The 16,612-nt window shown below is 45.6% G+C and overlaps 1 protein-coding gene across 1 annotated transcript in view; it reads left to right on the forward strand.

Annotated features, from left to right (window-relative positions):
- The window catches only part of LOC144715978 (NADH dehydrogenase ubiquinone complex I, assembly factor-like protein (DUF185)), a 68,001-nt gene that overhangs the window by 27,539 nt on the left and 23,850 nt on the right, over window positions 1-16,612 (forward strand). The window contains exons 5-7 of the mRNA XM_078590942.1: window positions 7,075-7,175; window positions 7,437-7,555; window positions 13,114-13,154. Of these exons, the coding sequence (XP_078447068.1) occupies window positions 7,075-7,175; window positions 7,437-7,555; window positions 13,114-13,154 (261 nt within the window). The remainder of the gene's footprint in view (window positions 1-7,074; window positions 7,176-7,436; window positions 7,556-13,113; window positions 13,155-16,612) is intronic.

A 16,612-nucleotide genomic window follows, 5' to 3' on the forward strand; every position in this document is an offset into this window, starting at 1 on the left:
TCCACAATTTGATTGCAAATAATAATAAAAAGTGTCAAAGAGAACTCTCCTCCCAACCCCCTTGCGGTAGTAAACAACGAAGAAGAGTTGAGCGGCAATGGTCATGCAAGGAAGATTTTTGCATCACTCTAATTCAACACCCCGTGGGGGGAGTGCCTATGACAGAGGGCGACGACATGGCAACCAGAGAAGCAGTGGGTATGGAAACAGGGGTCCATATATGAGGAGCAATGGTGGATACCACAGAGGCAGTAACGGCAGTGGATATCAAGGAGGACGAGGACATGGGCAAGACCATAGAGGAAGATTAGTGTATGTCCGCAACATCAGTGACAAGCGAGCATATCGGCAAAACTGGGAAGAGGACGGCAGGAGGACACACTGTGCAAAGCTAAGGGGGTCGACCTATGCAGATCAGGCAATGAAGGGGCGGGTAGAAGGGACACAGCTCCAAGTCTGCCAAAGGGGAAACAAAGAATTCTGGGAGAGACAACAGCGGCCGGAAGAAAAAGACGGAGGCAGGTGGGAGCCAAGGGGAGCTGAAGATATAGAGGAAGGATGGGTGACAGTGAAACCCCGTTGCGCCAAAGAAACTCGGCCCGTAAATCCAGTACCACATATGCGCCATTTCAATGAGGAGAAAAGGTGTTTTAGATGTCTAGCTCTGGGACATCATGCACATGAGTGCAGAGAACCGGTAATATGCCGCCGGTGTAAAAGGACAGGTCATCGTCATTTTAACTGCCAACAAAAAGGAGAAGAAACCAATGGACGCAAAATGCATGTGGAGATTCAAGGTCGGATCCAAAGACCACAAGCAAGTAGGCCAGCCATAGAAGAGCGGGATCAATGCAAAACCACTCTCCAGACGTGCTTGGTGGGAGAAGTGCTGGGGGGCCATTCAGACGTAGAGGAGACCCATAGGGGCCTATGGAAGAATTTTCTGTCGTTGGGGGCAGCGGAGTTGTGGCGGCTTGATACCAATACCTTGTTTCTCCGGGGGCTATCCATGAAGTCATATGTCGCTGTTTGCGGCTGGACACAGAGAATCGATGACGACACAGAGATAAGATGGCGTCGGGTTCTCCCCATGGACGGGATCAAAGGAAAACAAAAGAAGGAGGTTGTGGTGGAAGCGCATGGAGTCCCATTGTTGCAGAGAAGAAGCTCGTCACTGGCCTCTATGGTCGCATCATTTGGGAGGCTCAAGAGTATCATCTCGACGGGCTTGGAGTTGGGGGATCCCAAAATGGTATTCCTAGAAATTGAGATCACAGAAGGAGATCCGATACCAGAGTCGGTCCGACTACAAGCAGATGGGGACGTCTTTAGAGTGGAGTTCCGACCCAGGATCCCACCGCCGGCACCAGGAAACGCTAGGAATCCTGGGACTCGAGAAGACAAGATGAAGAGGATCTCCCCCATCTGAGCACAAACGGGGCAGAAGTCTTCCGAGAGAAGTCAAGCACAGGTGGGAGAAAGCAGTTCTGCAATACACAGGGCCCGTCTGACACCTGTCGTGCCGTCGGGTCCCGACAAGAACGTGGAAGTTATAGAGCGAGACGACTCAGATCTTCTGCACCCAACAGATGGTCCGGATGAGCCGAACATGGTGGCTCCCCAACAAGAGGAAAAAAACAAGGAAACCCAAAGTCCACCATGGCAGAGGGTAAGGGCGCCCCAGAGAACACGTCGAATCAAGAAGGCAGACCTACAATGCTTTACGGGCGTGGTGTACCGGCGAGGGAAGTTGGCCTTGACTGATGTAGAGGGCAAGAAGGCTTGGGTGGTGACCGGGAAAAACGGTCAGATACGGCTGCGAGAAGAAGGGCTGTCCAGAAAAGTGGAATCACGGCAAGTGATGGAAGGAGACAAAACTAGACAGCAAGACAGCAAGGGGAAGGAGATTGAAGCGTCACCCAGCCATAGAGTGGAAACTGAGATAGAGGAGAATCAGATCACGCAACAAATGGTGCATGAGTTAGCCGAGAAAGTGGATCTGAGGCCGGAACCGCGACAAGGGGGGAAGTCATCAGAACAATTATGAAATGCGTCTCTTGGAACGTGCACGGTCTCCGAGATGAAAGGAGGCGTGGAGTGGTGGGAAGATATTTGCTCCAATGGGGGGCCACTGTAGTTTGCTTACAAGAGACAATGCTGGAGAAGTGTGGTGCAAAAGAGTGGAATTTGGTGGGGCGTGGTTTCCTAGAGGGATGTGTCTCAGTCAATGTAGTCGGGAGGTCAGGAGGTTTATTAGTGGCTTGGAACACTGCGGTTTTTGCAAAGGAAGGGTCTTGGACAGGATAGTATGTGGTGGCAGTAAAATTGAAAAGGAGTGATAATTTTCATTGTGTTGTGGCGTCGGTCTACAGCCCAGTGATTGCAGCTCGGCGAGACAGACTGTGGGAGGTGCTGGAAGGAGTGGTCTCACTCTTTCAGGGGACTCCTTTACTATTTGGGGGGGACTTCAATGTGACGTAGGAGGCGGGGGATAGACCAAAAGGTGCTGGAGGCCAGGACCCAGGATCGGCGAATTTCTGGTCATTCATTTCAGGAGCCGGATTGCAAGAAATGGGACCGACTAATTGTACATACACATGGCGAAGCACAAGGGGACCTACCACCCTCTCTCGCTTGGACAGATTTTTGTGTTCAGTGGAAATGCTACATGAATACCCATTGGCTGATGTGCGAGCACTGCAGAGACCGCTGTCAGATCACGTTCCAATTATTCGGCAAGATAATGTCGGCCAAAATAGATCTACATATTTCAAACTGGATAGATCGTGGTTAAGCGAGAAGGGCTTCAAGGAAGAAGTGGTATCATGGTGGACGTCCCAACCCAATCGCGGCACGGCCACAGAGAGGTTGGCTACCAAACTGACAGGACTAAGACAACATCTTATGGGGCTCAAATGAAAAATTCGAGAAGGGAGACACCACAAACGGGAGGAAGCACTATCAAGAGTCCGACAACTAGATGACATAGAGGACATCGGTGCTTAGTGGAAGCTAAAGTCAATGAAAGAAAGGCCTGTCGAGAGGTGGTGGAAGAGGAAGACAAGAAGATAGAAATTTGACGCAGCCTTAGCACAGGAACGATGTAGGAACACGGCTTGAATCCACAAGCCTTGCTCTACTGGAAGGAGCCAAGTCCTGAATCCACAGAACTAGCTTCTCCAACCCTTGAGTCCACAAGGGGTTGTACTTGAATCAACAAGCACACAAGCACTCTCTAACAAAGAGAACACGCAGAGGGAAGAAACAACAGTTTCAACAAGACAATAGATTTCAATACTGCTCATTCAGGGTACATGGGGGCCTTATATAGGCCACAAGAAGTTCAGGGTCGTCCATAATGACTGTACCCATGATAAGACAACTCAAAACATTGAGAAAAACAAATCTGACAAGCTAAAACAGAGGATAAGCAGCTTGTCAGGCCTGAGCAGAGATATCCTGCAGATTCTGGGCCCTTTAGAAGCTGTCAGGAGATATTTGTGTGGCTCAAGAAGATCCTGATGGGACAAAACAGAAGATATGCAGATCTGACAAGATAGAGCAGAAATCCTGGCAGAAGAAGAATCTGGCAGAGGATTCTGTCAGAAGATCTTGTCAGACGAAATCTTGTCAGAGATAATCCTGTCTGAATATCTTGTCAGGGAAAATCCTGTCAGAAGATCTTGTAAGAGAAAATCCTGTCAGAGGATTTTGAGGGGCTCTAGGTATATATCTGCAGATTCTGTCAGTTAAGAATCTCCTTCTTGGGCCACAACTTGCTAATGGGCCTCAGAAATGGGCTTCTGGGCTACATCAAAATTGATTGGAGGCAGCGTTCACGACAGCTTTGGCTGAAGGAGGGGGACGCCAACACTCGCTTCTTTCATTTGATGGCGAATGGAAGGTGTCAATCGAACCAAATACTGAGGGTGCAGGCGGGGGACCATGAATATGCTGGAACATGAGCAGTGGGAGGAGCATTAACCGGTCATTTCAAAATGGTAACTAAATGGGGGCCTCGTAACCGATGGAGGTGGAGCGGGAGAAATGCATCCCAGGTGACACAAGAGCAAAAGATTGAGATAGTGAAACCATTCATTGAAGAAGAAGTGCGGGTAGCGATCCAAGGGCTAAATGGCGAGGGTGCACCAGGCCCGGATGGATTTCCGGTATTCTTCTTTGGTGAGTTTTGGGAGCTGGTCAAAGCCGAGGTTATGCACACGTTAGATGAATTCCAACGAGGAAATTTTGGCATGGAAAGACTCAATTGATCACACTTGTTTCTCCTGCCCAAGAGACCGGGAGCTACCAACGTGGGAGATTTCAGACCCATTGCATTATCGAACTCAATTTACCTCATCATCGCCAAAGTGCTGGCCAACCGGTTAAGGAAGGTAATTGGACACTTAGTCGGGCCATTTCAATCCGCATTCATTCCAGGGAGGCAATTAGTGGACGGAGCAGTGGTAGCAGGAGAGATTGTATCAACATGGAAGAGAGATGGGACTAAGGGCTTCATATGGAAAGTCGATTTTGCCAAAGCCTATGATTCTCTTGATTGGAGATTTCCTTGGTCTGTTATGTGAAAAAGAGGTTTCCCCGATGAATGGGTGGCCTGGGTGCGGCAATGTGTTTCGTCCCACTCATTCTCAGTCCTGGTGAATTGAAATGCTGAAGGAGGTTGGATTCATCCACAGAGGGGGGTCAGACAGGGTTGCCCGTTAGCACCTCTACTTTTTGTTCTAGCAGTGGACACCTTGGCTACTTGCACCCTCAGAGCCTGCGATCATGGCCTCCTCAGAGGCTTCCAGACAGAGTGTTATCCGACGAGCATTCCCTTACTTCAGTATGCAGGCGACAAAACATTCTTCATAGAAGGATCGGCAGAGGAGGCACGTACTTTATCTACATTATTAGATCTATTTTCAGACTTCTCAGGCCTACAATTGAATCGAGCCAAGTCGACATTTGTGGGGTTTGGACTTTCTGCTGAGGAGGAGGCCCAATGTGCTAATGCTCTCGGCACATCTAGAGGGTCGATCCCAATGAGCTATTTGGGTCTTCCGTTGACAGGGAGACGTATGGTAAATGCAGACTGGCGACCAGTGATTGAGAAGGTGGAGAGGAGATTAGAAGGCTGACAGAACAGAGTGCTATCAAAAGGGGGTCGTTTGGTACTGCTGAGATCGGTGCTTCTCAGCAATCCTGGTCTTTTATCTTTCGGTCTTCAAGATGCCAATTGGTGTGGAAAAACACTTGAATAGATTGTTGAGAAGGTTCTTTTGGGGAGGCAATGAATGCGAAGAGCGTAAGGGGGTGCCCCTGGTCTCGTGGAATATAGTAAGCAGACCTGTGATTCAAGGGAGTTTGGGGGTCCTCCACCTGGAGTCCATGAATTTGGCATTATTGACCAAGTGGGTAGTAAGACTTAGACCAGCAAAAGAGGACCTGGTCTTGAATGTCCTGAGAGACAGATATGGCTCTGAAATTGATTGGGAGCGGCGTTGGGCCAAAACTCGAGGGGAGTCTCCATTTTGGCAGGGTCTACGTCAAGCCACACCGCATATCCGCCGGTTTTTTGACGCCAAATTGGGAGACGGTGCTGATTTTCGATTTTGGACAGTTAACTGGTCCAATAAAGGCATCCTGAAGATAGAATTCCCTAGACTTTTTGCACTAGCGCGGAGCCCTCACGCTACCTCTGGTGAATGTTGGGATGGAGCTTGGAATCCAATCATGACAGGGGCATTATCGGAGCCACGGTTTTCGGAATTTATGAAGATGCAACAAGTTCTTCTCCCTCTTAGCCCGACGAGGGAGTCACGGGATGGATGGATATGGCAAGGGACAACATTTTCGGTAAAAGCGGCCTATATGAAGCTCAGAGGTGACGCACTGGAGGATTCAGCAATCACCACCACATGCTCCCTGTTGATGAAGCAAAAAATCCCGCTCAAGGTGAGGCTCTTCAGCTGGTTGTTGAGGCGGAGACGATTAGTTACAAGAGATGTACGCAAGAGATGGGTTCCGACGGCTTCCACAGAGTGCCCCTTGTGCGCCGGAGACAATGAAGACTGCGCCCACTTATTCTTCACATGTCCCTTTGCCCAGGGAGTATGGGCATCGCAAGAGTTGGCGGGGACAGATGTGTCGTCAGATGAGGCATTTTGGACCTCAACTGGTGATGGAAGATACAGGAGCAAGCTGGATTGGGGAAGACTCCTTGCGGTGCTATGGGCGATATGGCTGCACCGTAATGAAGTGGTATTCAAGGGAAAGAAGGCTTCCGTGGAGAATGTCCTACAGGACGTGAAGGCACTAATATTTTTTTGGTTTGGAGTGAAGTGAGTGGCAGACCATTTTGGTCAGGTTGTATATGGTTTGTACACAGCTTCTTTTCTTAATAGCATCAGGTTGACCACCGCTTCGGGTGGTCTTCCTTATTTTCTTCAAAAAAAAAAGTGTCAAAGAAGTGGGGAATGGAATGAGGGTAAAAAAAGGATTGCAGTATGTATTGGCGGATTCCTTTGGTTGTAATACCACTTAAAGAATATTTTGCCTTTTAGAGTTACCATCGAAAATATGTTGTTCATATCAACAATTTAAAACATTATTAAGCCAAAACACAATAATGCCTAAAATCAATACACTTTGAAGCTTCATCTGTTTTCCACTGAACAACAATGCTGCTTTAACATTCAAAATGTGCCAGTTTGATTCCCTTGATTATTTCTTTCTTCTGTTCTTAGCCCTGGCAAGGAGATGATTTTGAAATTTGGTCTTAAAATTCTTATCGGATCTGTGGTGTGGGGATTTATGAAAACTTCTTGACTGACGGGCTGGTTTATACACTTTTGAGTCCATTGATCATCAACTTCTACCCACATTTCTGTTTTAAGTGCGCAGATTCCTATGGAGAGCGGTAAACTTATGTGATATGTGATATTAGAAGTTAGAGTCCGTGCACTGTTTTCATCAATGAATCTTTTGTATAAGTGAATTAACACCCAGGAGATTGTTTACAGATTTTTCCCCTTTCAATTAGCATTGACCTTTTTGTGGACTTAATTACAGATATATGAAATTGGCGGTGGTTCGGGAACGTGTGCAAAGTGTATATTAGATTACATGATGTTGAATGCCCCCCCAAAAGTCTACAACCATATGAAATACATGTACGCACACTGGGACTTCTGTATTCTTGATTCAGTTGCATTTGGAACCTTTTTGGTTTCAAATGTTCGAAAAATATGTCTGGACGGAGAAATAAGGAATATTTAGGCTTATCATGCCATCTGAATGCTGGTTGAATATGATCTCTATTTATCATTCTAAGTTTTTGACTTTCATGTGAACTTTTTTGGCGATTATTCTGCTGTTATGTGACTGAGCCTGGTTTAAAGTTGGTAATATCTGAAATGCATTCATACATGTAGATCAGTGGAGATTAGTCCAGCACTCTCCCAGAAGCAACTAGAAACAGTTGGTGACGTCCAAAGCCATTTGTCACACTACAGTGTGGAATGCCGTGATGCATCTGATCGAAATGGATGGGGTAAGTTTTTGATTTTTAGGTAAATATAGAACCCTTGTTTACTTCAAAGACTTCCAAAGGCCAATGTTCAATGTGATCTTTATATCCACGCATCAATGTTGCATTTTTAACCAGTAATTATCACTCAACATTTTAAGTACAAGTGTGAAAGGGGTTTGTGATTCTGTTGAGGATCAAGCAGGAATTTTTATGCAAAGTATTTTCTTGAACAATATTCAGAAAAATTAAATCAAACATGCTAAGAGAGTTTTTCAGAAATCCATAAATATTCAGGAATTGGTTCTGGATCAGATCATAAAGGAATCTGAACGAGAATGTTACAATAAAAAGAAAGAGATTTGGAGATAACAGTTGAGAAGAATCAGGCGATTCTTCACCCTTCTGGTGACATGCCTCTTGTGTGCTCCAGCACTTAGTTGTAGCTGTCAAGTTGGGTAACGACTTTCCTTGAAAAAGGTATTTGATGTCTTCTTTCTCCTGCTCCCTCTGTATTTATAACATTTCAGTCACACACGCTACCGCTGTATTTAAAAAGGGATAAAGGAAGGCGATTAGTTCCCTTGACTAACTTCATGAAATATGGATCTTACCATGGGGTAATGAATACTGCGAGAATTTTCTTGGTATTTCATTGCCTGCTGCATCTGGGATTAACTGTGATAGCTGTTCTTGTGGTGTCTTGGGCAGCATGTGCGTGAGCAACTTGGACTTCCTGGATGGTCATCCTGATTCAATCCCGCAACCTCAAAGGGCATTTCTGTTACACCGCCCTCTTGGGATATTTTATTATTTCCCCTCTCCTAGCATTTCTCTCTAAATAGTGGATGCCCTCTGTTTAAGAGGGCACACATGGATGTCAAATCAAACTCCCGTGTGGTTTTGTTGTCTCTCTCTACTCTCAGCCATCCCCTCAACTCTTCTCTTGCAATTGTTTCTCTATCGCTGGATCTTCAGCCAGCTTATTTTGGATCGATTACTACCCTCTTTATCGCTTATCTTCTTGGTAGATCAATTCCTACAGATACTAATGCTTGTAACAATTGTTTTTTTTTTTGAAAAACAAATAGGCGGTAACCCGAAAAGATCGGCAACCACCCGACGTTTACATGCCTCGAGCCCTAAGGCTCCTTTACATAAGTATTCATCCGCTTCCCCCTCCATCTCCGCCTCAGGGGAACCACGACGCCATTAGTCCCTCCACTTCGTGGTTTAGCCCGTCCGTAGAGGCCGTCCCACCTCAAAATATCACTTCATTTCTGTGTCACCAGATTCCCCAAAGCACTGTCAGCGCTCTGCCCCCCACTTCTCTTCGTCTTGATCCGAGTCTCTGTATGGACTCCCAGAAGGCCTCCTCTGATGTCGTGTTCACCACTGCCTGAGTTCGAGTGGCCCAAATCGTTTTAGCGAAAGGGCACCCAAAAAAATAGATGGTTACAGTCAAATTGGACGTCCATGAAACAAACGAGATTATATTAATTTCAAAGTAGAGAAAGAAGTATGGCCCAAGCAACGGTGAAGAAGCCAAAGATGACGGTGTGGCGTACATGAGAGAGCAACTCAGATGGTAGAGACCAAAAGAGAGTGATGGAGGATGTAAAGATGATCTTGTTTCTCAACAAGTGTAGTCATCCGCCCCAACACCTTATCACAATAGAAACAATTATTAGGTGTGAGGGATAAGTGCTGACCCAAGTATTGAACAATGTGGCAAACGGTAAGACATGGAACATGAAGGAGATGGGAAAATTGAATAATTGGCAACAAGGGGAGATGAAAATTGAATACATTGTTTCAGATAGACGTGAGAATGCACAGGAAACAATTAAGAGGTCACCCAATGTAGTACTAGCTGGAGGGAAACATTGCTTGTGATAGACGTGAGTGAGAGACAGGGATGCTCTGTGTAGGAGATTGGGAGAATGCACCTCCAGTCAGGCTGCAATGCAGTAGCTTTGAGAAGTTCTATGGAGCAGAAGAGGGCAAGAGAAATTTTGTGTCTTACTATGGGAACAAGCCCTAATCTTTGTACAGAAAGATGGGTCGACTAGCCGGTAGTAAGACCTGTTAGTGGCACAACAGTCAAAAATTTTTAAAAGGACATAAATGCAATTTACAAACATCGGGTAAAATAGTAATAAACATACAACTGGCTCAAGCCAACGCTAACTTTATGAGACTTAGGAGAGGGGGTGTAGGTGAGGAAACAATAGGATTTAGGGGTCATGTGGGCAGTGACACTTGAGTCAATGATTCATTGCATCTTGGAAGATAAGGGAGAGGAAGTGAAATAAGTGACGGAGTTGGTCAATTTCCTCATGCTTGAGCTGATTTCCCATAAAAGATGATGCATCGGCTGGTGATGGTTGGGGCACTCGTGGAAGACGACAAAGTAGCATAGGAAGAGAGACCATGGCCAATGATGGTGCTGTATGCGTATAGGCGTGAGAAGCGAGAGTGATTATCCAGTGACTTTGGTGGGTATCCTTGTGCTGCAGTTTGTAGGAAGTCCCCTTGGCATGACCAGGTTTCTTGCAATAGTTGCAGAAAAGAGAAGGATTTCCATTGGTCCCTTGACAAGGGGGAGTCAACTTCAAGACCAAGGGAGCAATGCGTGGTTGCATCACTGCAGAAGATAGCACATGAGAGGGCCTCCCTGGATAGGCGCAGGACCTGAGTTCCCAAGCTATTGAAGAGCCTTTGCAGAGGTTGGTTCAGATTGAAAAATGCGAAGGCATCTCTCCTCAGTTCAATATGAAGGGCCTCCTAATGGGCCAGTATTTTTTCTGGCTGAGCTGGCTGTGTAGAAACTCAAACTTGGGATTCAAACCCACGAGAAATTTAAACACTTAGAGTTGAAGAACGTACCCACAATCAACCGAGTTGGGATCAAGGAGTATATAGTGATCCAACTTAGCCCATAGAGAAGTCCTTGTTATATTCCTGAACAAACCATGGACCTTGGACCAAATTTGTGGAGCGAGTCACAAGATCATATTTTATGGCTAAATTCTTCTTCGAATGAGATTGTTGTGCAGCATCCCATATCTCGGCTGAGTCGAGAGATGAGAATTCACCAACAAAGGATGGACTGATGCTGTCAAAGAGCTAGTAGTGAACAACACCCTCAACAACGGGTTAAGTATCGTAATGGGAAGTAGTAGGAAGTGGCGGCTCTTCCAAATGATGCTTCATATTTTAACTTTCAAGGTAATTTGAACATACTGACACGATTGAGGAAGGTTCAATCCTGTAAAACAGAAGATCAAGAATGATAGTGTCAATGACTCAATTCTGGTGTTAATGGATTTTACATCCTCGATGGCAAGTTGGAAGAGGATATAGTTGAGTCATTAGTGGCCATGATAAACCCATCAGAAGATCAAGAATGATCAATTGAAACATCTATATGCATAAGAACAGGGTCAATGTTGACGGCGCCGACATATGACGACAGAGCTGATATAAGCATTGGCAGAAACAGAGAGAGTGGAGTCGCCATTAGCGCCAACGTCAGTGGAGGTGGGCAAACGGAGGCGTAGCCAGAGCAGACTTCGACAGAGTTGGCTGGAACAACCATGGACTGATATAGACTGCTGTAGAGACAGAATGAATGGCGACAGGCCTGAGCAAACGGCAAGAGCTGGTGGAAAAAGTTCGGTGATCAAATCTGAAGAACTCCAAGATCTGGTTCTGATACCATCAAGAAATGTAGAATAAAAAGAGGCTCAACCCTCATAATCAGTTGTAGGTTCATTACATGGTACTTACAGTGGGGAGGAGAGTTCAAAATGGGCCCATGCTAATGGGTTATTACATCTCCCACACAGTTAGGGCAAGCTAGAACTCCGTTGAAAATCAGGGGAGAAGAGAAATCAAGGAGTTTCTTTGAGAAATTTCCATCGGCATGGTGGCGACAGCTGAAGCCGTCAGAGCAGGCAACATCAAGGAAGACTGGAGGCTCCTCCGCCTCCTTCCAGAGGGGGGGGGGCCTCCTGCTCGGCCACTATTTGAGGCCGTAGATCGGGAGAAGACATGCCCCCTGTTGCTCTGAGTCTTCATGAAGATTGGCGGCCACCATGAAAAGAAGGACGTTGCAATTTGAGGAAAGGAACCAAAGGACAATGTTCAGATCTACATCTGGATGGATGCCTCTCTGTGAGCTAACAGAAGAGGTTGCTTCTGCTGCAAGAAGGGATGCAAAACTTTCATTTGCTTTCGTCTACCCAGACAAGCAGGGCCGCCATGTGGTCAGACCGGTGGGCATGACTTACTCCTACCCAGGAAATGGGAGACGGCAAGATGACATGAAAACGCTATCCGAGCTGAGCTTTCAGATTGGAGACTATTTGAACGTGGGCATCCTCTAGAGCAAATCGTACCACCTGGCATCTCTCTCTTTCTCTCTCCCTTCATAGTACTTTGGCTCGTTTCCTTATGAACAGAAACAAATAGATGAAAAAATGATGTGAATATTCTAAAAAAAAAGGTTATTACATAGAGATATAAGAGAGAAAGGGAAAGAAGCCAATTCAACATCTCGCTTTATACATTTGGAGACAAATGTTCCTAGCTTCTAATAAACGGTGAAAGGTTTTACCATTATTAGTCTTAGTTAAGTCCTCATCTGATTTCAACTGTATTTTGAGCTTTCTACAAAATGAGTTTTTTTTTGTTTGCAATATATTTTCGAGATGGCATTTTTTTTTATTCCACATTTCTTTGGAAGTTAAACTGCTTCTTTAGAATTCAATTGAAGGTGTTTTCAGATTTGAATAATTTATTCTCTTAGAAACAGTTATTTTATGGGTGGCAATCTTTTTTGGAGTATATTAATGCTAAAACTAGATCTCAAGTTTTTCATAGTGCAAATATTATTCTTTGACTCGAATACTCAATTGTATAAAGTGAAAAAATTCCTAAAGTTAAACCAGTTGGACCTTTCCACTTGTTTATGATGTAGTTTTTTTACTAAATGCTTATTTTGTTTTTCAGAAATCTAATGTTGGAAAAGTTTGACCAAATCCCTAGGATCATTTCTTTAAGTGTCTAACATTTTGATATGATCAAGAAAACAAAATCGGAAATATGACCTTGTGTCTTCGTGAGAGAAGACCTGATTAGTTCGATACAATGCGTAGTAGAACGAGAGAATTATAGGAAGTTTGTACAATGTATACAAGATACCAGGAACCAGGGGCATGTAAACGTCGGGTGGTTACTGATCTTTTCGGGTGACCGCCTTTTTGTTTTTTTAAAAAAGGATCTAGAGATCCTTTCTTCTGGACTCAGGATTCTCCCGCTCTCCAGCCTCTCCCCGTACTCCTACACGGGACCCCAACAACTTCTTGAAAATTCCCTTCTGTAGATCTTTCCCTTTCTTTTTTAATAGGGTCTTTGGCCCTCTTATTTCTCTTGAGCTGACGTGCACCTGGTTCTTTGGTTAAATTGCACTCTTTTATATTTTCTTGAAAAGAACATATCACGTTTCTGAAGTCTTACTGATAAGGTACCAAGTTAATATTTTGACCTCATTTTTTTTTTTTTTTTGGCTTCTGCAGGTGATGTCGATGCACAACCTTGTTGGGTTATAATGCTTGAGGTACATTGACACGTAAACATGTCTGAAATATTTTTACTTTTTTATTTAGGAAAAATATTGGCTGCAACTTGAAGAAAGACTATCGATCACTTGACTCTTATCTGCTGTTTGCAAGTCAACAGACAGCAGGGGTTTATTGGCATGAAACTTCTCTTATTGGTAGGAATTGGACCAGTCTTTTGCCATGTACTTCAAGTGATCTTGACATGATCCCTGTCGTATCTAGGACTAGTTCATCATTCTAGCCCCAATTGGGGCATTTTAATCATTTCCATTCTGATTGAATTTTCTTTTTAATTTGGCAGCCATCCTTTAAAGAGGGAAGACAAGGAAGTATAATCAAGTTGGTTTCTCTGTCTCCCCTGTGCGATATCCATCCCTCTGGTGATCCCTCCCTAAGTGATGTCCTTTCCTCTCACCAATGAATGCTTCGGCATATTTTGGCCCTTTGTCGTTGGCCACTCAGTTGTCTTCTCGCTCACTTCTTGTCCTCTCTCCAATAAGGATCGACGATATCGGAGGTAGCTTGTTCCGCTACCATCACTGCCACATGACCCCCGAGCACAACTCTCAAACAGCCCCGCAAACTGCCACTTCATCAGGAGAAATCTACCCATCATTCTACTAAGGCTTCCTCATGGGCCACCTCATGTCCTGCCTCCTCCCGTCCGATCAACTTGGGGTCAATGTGCAAAACAGGAATGACCTCATCTACTGCGTCTTTGAAGTTGAAGCCATCATGTAATAAATTTATGACCCCTCGGCTCTACCCCATGTATCACATGCACTCAAGGATCAGAAGGGCCCAGCACCAGCAAAGAACAGTGTTGAAAGAACTGCCACCCACTCCTGCCTGTTCAACCTGACTGCAGAGGAATTTCTAATACAATCCCTGTCTCCCATTCTTATCTAGGACAAGTTACACCATTCAGCCCAATAGGGGCAGTTTGGTCTTTTTTCACAATGCTTGTATTTCTCTTTAAATAGGGTAACTGTCCCTTTAGGAGGACAGACAAGGAAGTATGATCATTTTTTTTCTTCTGTCTCCCCCGTGTGCTGTCCATCCTGCCATCCTCTCTCCTCTCCGGGGAGTCTGTTCTGGCATCTCTTGTCCCTCTGCAGATGATCATTCCAGCATCTTCTCCCTACCTTAACCCCCTCACAAAGATAGGAATTCGCTGGTTCCTATCATTATCATAAGATTGTAACAATATTGGTTGGTGCACGTCGAAAAAATGCTGCCGTTATTGCATTGTTTGAAATGCACTTTTGAAACAATAGTAGTTTTCATTGGAAATTCTCTTATATGCTTAACCGTGTTCTTTTCATTATATCTTTGAGGGAGAATCTTATCATTGCTTACCTGCCTTGAGACTGATTGGTCTTTCAATTTGAAAGCTTGGAAACTACCTTTCAATGATGTTGATATCTTCCGATGTTGGCTCATAGTTTGGAAATATCTTCCATTGACCTAGAGTTGTAGACAGTCCCTGTTAAGGCTGTACGATAGGAAGCATTCAGGATAATCCAACCATACGCAATCATTAGAGAGGTTACTTGGGGACTACCATGGCAATTTGAGTTTCACCAATACCAGATGAATTTTAGCTGATTCAGACAATTTTACTGTACATGCAACATCCCATATTTTCTATTCAATGTTGCAGGGACTTAATAGTTTTGGCGATAGCTTTTCCGAGGTCCTCTTGGCCAAGGTCTTCATGCGATAAGGTTGGATTTTCTACTATAATTGTCTCCTTTATTGAACTGGGCATCACATCGGTACTTATCCGCTTGGCCCTTCATATGTAATGCCCCTTGGCTTGTTGAGATTTCAGTTGTGACTGAATAATGTCCCTCTATAGTTGGGGATCGTTTAAGGAAACTGAAGGGGTTGGTGCTTGCCCATAACACAATAGGGTAGGGGGATCCCTTCCATATACAAGCCTGAAAGGTGCCATTTTAGTTGTGGAGTGGAAGGAGCTGTAATAGTTGTATTGAGCCTAAGGAAGTTATTTTACCTTCTATATCAGGTATTCTGAAGAAAAACATCATAAATAATTTTTGGCACCTTTGTCAGTAATTTTGGTTTGCACGTCTGTTTCTGGATGATATGCGGAGCTAAGTCTAAGTGATGTACCCTGGAGCTTTTCGAACTCTTTCAGGAAGAACATAAAAATATGCGTCCCTGTGAAACCCTAGAAGGGTTGAGGGAGAGGAGAAGAAGGATGATCGATGAAGGAAGACTAACAGAATGACATAAGGACCCAAAGGGTTACATGGAGGGTATTTATACCCTAGGAGAGTAAGTAGGAGAGAGAGAGTGATAATAATAATAAGTCCACACTAACACCCCCCCGCAAGCGAAGTATGGATGTCGTCCATGCCGAGCTTGGACACTGCACGTTGAAGGAGAGGCCGGGACAGTCCCTTGGTGAGGACATCCGCGGCTTGATCGGCGGAAGCAACAAAGTCGAGGTCGAAGATCCCTTCGTCCATACGCTCCTTGAAAAAGTAGCGGTTGCGCTCCATGTGCTTGATCTTTCCCTGCTGGCCAGGGTTCTTGGCCAACGCAATCGCCGACTTGTTGTCGCAGTAGAAGTGGATCGGGCCGGAATACTCCACACGAAGGTCATGGAGAATCCCGTAAATCCACTGGCCCTCAGAGGCCCCATCGGCGAGTGCTCGGTACTCGGCTTCGGCACTAGAGCGGGACACCTTGTCCTGCTTGCTGCTCTTCCACGTGACTAGACTGCCAAACAGAAACGTGCAGTACCCGGTAGTGGAACGATAATCCACTGTCGATCCAGCAAAGTCAGCGTCGGTGTGCGCCTTCACTGTCCGATCCGTGCTGCAAGGAAATAACAACCCCTTGCCGGGCAGCCTTTGAGAATGCGCAAGTACCCGATATGCTGCCTGGCGGTGGATCTCGCGTGGTGAGTGCATGAACTGGCTGAGGAGGTTGGCGAAGCTGATGTCGGGTCGGGTGTCGTCAAATAGAGGAGCTTCCCACCAGCTGCTGATACTGGAAGGAATTCACGGTGGTGAGTCCTCCCCGTGCCCAACTTCACGTTGGGGTCAATGGGAGTACTCACTGGCGCACACTCCGTCATGCCGCCAGGGCCAGCAAATCAACGGCATATTTCTGCTGAGACACGAAAATGCCCCGTGGGGCGTATGCCACCTCAAGGCCGAGGAAGTAGCGGAGAGGCCCAAGGGCCTTGATCTCGAACTCCTTGGCCAAGGCAACACCAAGGCGACCAGCCTCTGCAGAATCTGAGCCGGTGATAAGAATGTCGTCAACATAGACCGCCAGGATGGAGACACCAGCGGGAGTATGGCGGAAGAAGAGAAGCGTCGCCGTTGCTCTGGGTGTAGCCCTCGGCCTTCATCACAGAAGAAAAGCGGTCGAACCACATCGCGGGGACTGCTTCAGTCCATAGAGGACTTCCGCAGTC

This window comes from Wolffia australiana, chromosome 20, assembly GCF_029677425.1.
Source record: "Wolffia australiana isolate 7733 chromosome 20, ASM2967742v1".
NCBI classification, from domain to species: Eukaryota; Viridiplantae; Streptophyta; class Magnoliopsida; order Alismatales; family Araceae; genus Wolffia; species Wolffia australiana.